Here is a 6,274-nt window from a genome sequence, read left to right as displayed (position 1 = left end):
GTGAATCTCTTCAATTCCTTTTTTGCTGGATATATTTGATGCACGATTTTAAAGGAAACCTCTATAACTTTACTATTAAGACAGAATTTGTCACCCACAAGCCAAACATTCTGCCAATTAATTTCATCATGAAGTGAAGCCTTAGATAATCTTACTGAGTTACAGTTTGTATGTGATTCCTGATGTGTTTATTTGGATATTCATTTTTGATAACATCAACTTCCTCAACGAATATACATCTATTAGGGACAGTTCTCTTTTTATCAGAGGAGGGGGCTGGGGTTTGACTTTATTTTATTTATTTATTGACCCTCCCTGAAGCTACAGAAGATTTTCTTGAGCCTCCCTGAGTGACTGAGGGATATGCATGTCTCTCCCTCCACTGTGAATTAGTTGTGAGATCTTAAAAACGTCTTCTTTGATGTTTGAAAGTTTAAGGAAAATCCTGGAGTTGAAAAAAAGCCTTGGCATTTAACTCTTGTTGTGCATGCTGGTTAGTTTACTTTTGGCAAAAATCTAAATGAAGCATGTACAGTAAAGGGGTTTTGAGAAAATACAACTATTTTCAGCTTAGATTTGGTTATGTTTTTTTTCTGATGGACGTGTTTGCTCCACATCATGTGCTCAAGGGTCATCTAAAATTTAATAATCCAATGCAGCCTGACAGATGAATTCGGGGCATAAAATGCCCCGAAGATATGGCTTGAAACCACGTCTACTTCCGCTCAGGTCAGTCTACGACGTGCAGACTGCGCTCGTGAATTGCACACAACAACAAGGAGATAAACCATTTCTCTCCATAGCAGTTTGTTTCCATAAATACCTCCACTGCTCGCTACTACCTGTAAGTTTTACATCGCTTGGTGTGTGGGAGTCTGTTGTTACACTTTTAACCATATAACATTTGTTAATCACGTAATGACGCTGAACAACGTTGAGACTAGTGGTGGTTTGGTCCGGGCTATGTACTGGAGACGAAAACATGTCCAAGGGACGTCTCGTGTGTACCCATCATCTTGGTAAGGCGAGATAGACTTTCAGGTATAGATAAAATCAGTTTACATTTAGTCACCAAGAGGTGTTATCCGCTTGATTTAATGTAATTGTTAAAGTAAAGGTAACGTTGTTTTAACAGTCATGCAGTTTGCTATTGCTACGAAAAGAAATCCGCGAATAGTCTAAATCAGTGACAGTGGCTGAGCACCAAAGCACATATTATCTGTAACGTTAACGTCATGTAACTTAAGTCAAATATTGTCTAATGATTGCAACCAGTTGTCAGTCCTTCCTGTCGTTGCAGATTTAGGCTTTCTACAAGAAATCGTCTCGTCATCAGTTATATTATCAGACTGTATGTATTCATCACTTTATGTATCAACTTTGAATCTTTTCGACTGATGTGAGCACTAGTATCCCAAATGTAGCAGATAGCTTCATGTTACACTGGGGTGATTGAAGACAGTCATTTGGCTTCTGCGATGTTGGACTAAGACTTGGTCGAAAGTCATCATAAGATACAGTCTTCTCATCCACAGCAAGGTTTTAAACAATTGTCAGTTGTCAAAATGTAATCTGGCTGGTAAATAATGACATTGACAGCTTAATGTTGCATTGGGCCTTTTTGGGAATGTGGAGCAAAGTCATCAATTCCTTTAGTGACTGCACTTTAAGCTCATTTCGTTGTCTTTAATCCACTGTACAGCTAGAAATGTGCAAGAGGGTAAAGTTCAGTAAGATTACACAAGGTGTCGTTTTTTTTTTGTTATCACATTTAGACCTGCAGGGAGATCAAAGTGCTACAAGGGCATTTAGGCAACAAGATTTGTTTCTTCAATAAATCTTCACCATCCAGAAAATTGTAAATGATGAAGGTCTGCTCTCCTCTGCACAGAATGTATTTGCAGAGTATATCTGACATGTTCAGGGCTCCATGAAAGTGTTAGTGTTATTACCATGGGGGTACAACTGTGGCACAGAAATACATACTGATTTGTGAATATCTGTATTGTTTTGTGTTCACAGACCAGAATGAATGTGGGTGTGGCACACAGTGAGGTGAACCCAAATACTCGGGTTATGAACAGTCGAGGGATCTGGTTGACCTATGCCCTTGGTGTTGGAATACTTCACATTGTGCTCTTGAGCATACCCTTCTTCAGCGTGCCAGTGGTGTGGACTCTAACTAACGTTATACACAACTTTGTAAGTTACATTGTAAAACTGTCACTGCTTCCCACCATGCCAAACATAATAACTAGGCCATTCAGATTATTGTTCTTCGGAATAGTCAATATGTTTGATTTAAGGGTGTGAAAGAAGATATTTTGAATACCACAAAGTCAGTTGTAGCCTCACAAGCCAAATGAATTGCTTAACAGGCCAGTGTCTGGTATGTTCTGCCTGGCCCTGTGCTTGTGTGTGCTTGTTAAAATATGCTCTATTTTGGGGAGGCTGTTTTTGTGGCAGCCTGACGCATGACCTATTATGATAATTTCCCCACTCCACATTAGGTCTGTAGACAAAACTGACCTTTCATTGTTACGTGGCTGGCCTCAAATAGTAGACACAAAGTCGATCTGTGTGACATCATCAAGCAGTGCAAGCTCGAAGTGCAAGCAGTTTACGAGGATTGTGTATCACAGCCAATATGGAAGGCTATTAACAGTAAGGGCTAAGGTCAACTATAGCCTATTGTTTTCTACACAATACAACTGCAATGTGCTGATTATGCTTTGGCTGTATGTCAGCATTTTAGTTCTCTTTCTCTTCCATCTTTAATGCAGGTTTTCCATTTAAAGCTGCATTCTTGTGTTTTGACATAGAGGCATGTAATTGGTGTCATTCCCAAGATAACTGACTTCTCAATAAATCTGCATCATCCCATCCTTTTTTGGCTCTGGAACGTGTATTTATCAAGAGCCACAGCACCAGACTGCAGCTGTGTTGTTTCTATTGAGATTCTTCTGCCTGCACTTTCTGCCTTTTAGGAAAATTCCCCCCTTTTTCAAAATTATTCCAGTTATTCCTGTGGTCTTAGACAGTCAAAAACTATCAGTAAAGATGAACAACTCTTTCCCAAATCCAAAAACTAGGGTGCTAAACCTCAAATTTGTGATGTCATATGGTATAACATCTGGAGCTGCTCCACAGATAGTAAATTGGGAAAATTGTTATTATTGATACTGAGAGCACTAAGGGGAATGTTCTGTATTTATTGGTCCATTTTCTGTTGTAAGAGAGAACCTTGAGAACCCTACAGTTGAATAAAGCTCACTTGGGTATAGACAAATCACAGTGATGTCACCCTAACAGCAACAATCACTTCCGAGTAGTCAACTGGAGATTGATTTCTGTTGCCGAGATATGTAAAATCTGCATTTCTGTTGTCATTTTCAGCCATAACTGCAGTGTTTTAGGATATATAGGTCAGCATGGTGGTAGATCATGTTAATATATTGACTGAACTTTCCTAGATCATGGAAAAAACACATTTGAATTCTTAATGTAGGTGGTGTTCCCCACTGACAGATAATTGAATTTCCCCTAGGGGATGAATAAAGTTATTCTTATTCTTATTCTTCTTTAAACGCTGTGCAGCTCAGATACCAAAAGTCATTGTTCTCTTTCTTCTTGCTAGTTTGTCAAACAAGAGGAAAAGTAAACGCAGAGTTTTATACTACAGCCAGAAGCTCAACACAATGTATTTGCAAAAAAATCCCTAAACCTGTTTTAGAAGAAATGGTCTAACTCCTTTTTCACACTTTTATTCCCATATATTGTGAACATCAGTCATAACCTACAGTATTATCTAAGTTATCATGGAGAAAATGATAAAAGATGGAAACAGAAACTCCATTTAATCAGTCTGCTATGGTGTTGTTATTTACAAACTGCAATCACTGCTTTACTGGCTATGTTTTTGTCTCCACAGGGAATGTATGTCTTTATGCATGCAGTGAAAGGCACACCTTTCGAGACACCTGACCAAGGAAAAGCCAGACTTCTTACACATTGGGAACAGCTTGACTACGGCGTGCAGTTCACTTCATCTAGAAAGTTTTTCACCATCTCCCCAATCATTCTGTATGTATTAGATATCATGTAATTCTGTCTTTGCAGTGATTTAGACATGGATATGGAGAAGTAAAACTTAATAGTTTTATCCAATCCTGGGTCATTCCCACAGACTACCAGACAGAAAGGAAAGCATTTTATCATCATCATCATTAGATATGGTGATTGTGACAGCAGCATTTAAGGGTAACTCAACCTGGACTCTGTTTTCCCATATGTTTGTGTCTAAGTGACTAATGGGAACAACAGCTTTTGATACTGGTCCAGTATTGAGCGAGAGGGCAGCAGTCTGCAGCAACGAAACAGGCTGCAATGTAACCACTTGGGGCAATTGTGCATCAATAATTTACATCCAATAAAAGTCTTTGTTTTTGCCACTGACAGCCTTAGATTATTATTGTAAGTGTCCGATAACATTGTGGAAAGGATCTTTACAGTGACAGACTTTTGTGTTAAAGAGTAAACTAATTTTTGTGTGACTTGAAACAACCCTCAAGTTGCTATGGGCAAATACACCAGACTCCATTTAAATAAACAGTAATTTTAGTATGAATAAAGCCAGCATATTCTCACATCTAACTGGATGAATAAGGTTTTATTCCAACCAAACCAGAGTTTGAGATTGTCAGAACAGTGGAAAGACAAACCAAGATGGCTTTTGTGATTTTTGTTTTTGCGGACTTCTAATAAAGTGTGTTTTTCGATGATAAAATCACTGTTTATTTAAATGGAGTCTGGTGGGTTTGGCAATGGCGATTTCGAGGCTGTTTCTGGTTAAACAAAAAGGATCTGTTTTTTTTTTTTAAACAAACAGGTCTATCTCAGTAGGGATCCTTTCCATGATGTTGTCAGAAACTTACAAAAACAATCGGAGCCTGTCACTGACAAAAACAAACAATTTAAGTGGAAGTAAATCTACAATGCACAGTTGCCCCAAGTGGTTACATTGCAGCATGCATTGCTGCTGCCAGCTGCAGTCATCTCACTCAAAATTGGACCAGTTTCAAGAACTGTTGTTGCCATTAGTCACTTAGACACAAAAACATGAGAAAATTGGGCCCAGGTTAAAAAATACCTAAGTTACCCTTTAACTGTTGTGTAACTGTCAGTGAAACTTAAATTTATATGAATCCTCTCATTGCCTGTTTCTTGTATCAAGAGGGATTTTTTTTGTAACGAACCCATCTGTTTTGCTTCCACAGATACTTCTTGGCAAGTTTCTACACAAAGTATGACACAGCACACTTTGTCATAAACACTGCCTCACTTTTGAGCGTCCTGATCCCCAAGCTGCCACAACTACACGGAGTGAGGATTTTCGGCATCAACAAGTATTAAGTTATTGTAAATGCTGTGCCTCATAGCAACAGAAGTTAATTCCTGTGTAGTCTGTACCGCTGATGTGTGTACTAAGTCATACAGTTTGTGTAAACGTCACAGTCTTCATTTAGATATCAGGTTTAAGATGAAATGTTTAAAACAAAAAAAAGCAGGTTTAGGTCTGTAGATGACAGGATGCCATATGCATAACTAACTTATGTGAATATTTAATGATGTATTTTTGGCCTGCATAGACCTGGGCTGGCCCAGGCATCAGTGAGGCTTTTGGTTAATTTCTTTTCTTTGCCCTTAATTCACATGGCAACACAAATTGTGTATGGGTCTGTTTCTAGCCACAAAGATGTCCCAAATGTATTTTTCAAAGATGTTTACTTCCTAAGGGTAGGGCCTTGTGGCTCACTGTTTATTGGTACACTCTCATTTTGTATTGGGTGTCAATCCTCTTCGTGCTGAGCGAAGAATGGAATCATACTCTTTATTTGCACGATTTCCTTGGTATGTGAATCATTTCTTGTTTGTAACTCAATCAAAACAGGGCAGGCTTTTTTTCATTGTACAGTTTTTTTTGGTGAATGTTATGCCCTGTGTGTTAAAGAACAAGTCATGTGTGTAGAAATGAGACAAAATACTGTTGTCTGATTAAGTGTTTACTGAGGGAGGTCTATCCTGTCTCTGTGATCAACTTACATTCATGTAGCTGCTCTCTTTAGATGATGACTTTTGCTACCATCAAAGCAGCTAGTCCTGCTTTGTTTGGCCATAGCCCTTGATATTTCTTGTTCTTAATCTTATTAAAATGTTTGTGCCCTCAAAGTGCTTCATCTGTTGTGGCAGTGCATTGCATAGTTCCCAATGATAA

At 38.5% G+C, this 6,274-nt stretch overlaps 1 protein-coding gene across 2 annotated transcripts; it reads left to right on the top strand.

The window, feature by feature from the left end:
* Positions 1-704: 704 nt before the first annotated feature.
* Positions 705-6,228, top strand: ormdl1 (ORMDL sphingolipid biosynthesis regulator 1). Of its 2 annotated transcripts, none has more exons than XM_033617773.2 (4): positions 705-844; positions 2,023-2,202; positions 3,932-4,083; positions 5,277-6,228. In XM_033617773.2, the coding sequence occupies exons 2-4, from the start codon at positions 2,029-2,031 to the stop codon at positions 5,410-5,412; spliced, it is 462 nt and encodes a 153-aa protein (XP_033473664.1). In that variant the 5' UTR covers positions 705-844; positions 2,023-2,028; the 3' UTR covers positions 5,413-6,228. The 2 variants fall into 2 exon arrangements, with proteins under 2 accessions (XP_033473664.1, XP_033473665.1); XM_033617774.2 differs by lacking the exon at positions 705-844 and adding an exon at positions 866-1,019.
* Positions 6,229-6,274: the final 46 nt, after the last annotated feature.

Source organism: Epinephelus lanceolatus, chromosome 14 (genome assembly GCF_041903045.1).
Source record: "Epinephelus lanceolatus isolate andai-2023 chromosome 14, ASM4190304v1, whole genome shotgun sequence".
NCBI classification, from domain to species: domain Eukaryota; kingdom Metazoa; phylum Chordata; class Actinopteri; order Perciformes; family Serranidae; genus Epinephelus; species Epinephelus lanceolatus.
Note: the sequence above shows the minus strand (reverse complement) of the source record. Positions and strands in the feature narration are given on the sequence as shown.

Excerpts from the sequence above, each read along its gene's own strand:
- ormdl1 (XM_033617773.2), top strand. The coding sequence starts at position 2,029 with ATGAATGTGGGTGTGGCACACAGTGAGGTGAACCCAAATACTCGGGTT. Across the intron at positions 2,203-3,931 it reads CTAACGTTATACACAACTTT|GGAATGTATGTCTTTATGCA; the intron begins GTAAGTTACATT and ends TTGTCTCCACAG. Across the intron at positions 4,084-5,276 it reads ACCATCTCCCCAATCATTCT|ATACTTCTTGGCAAGTTTCT; the intron begins GTATGTATTAGA and ends TTGCTTCCACAG.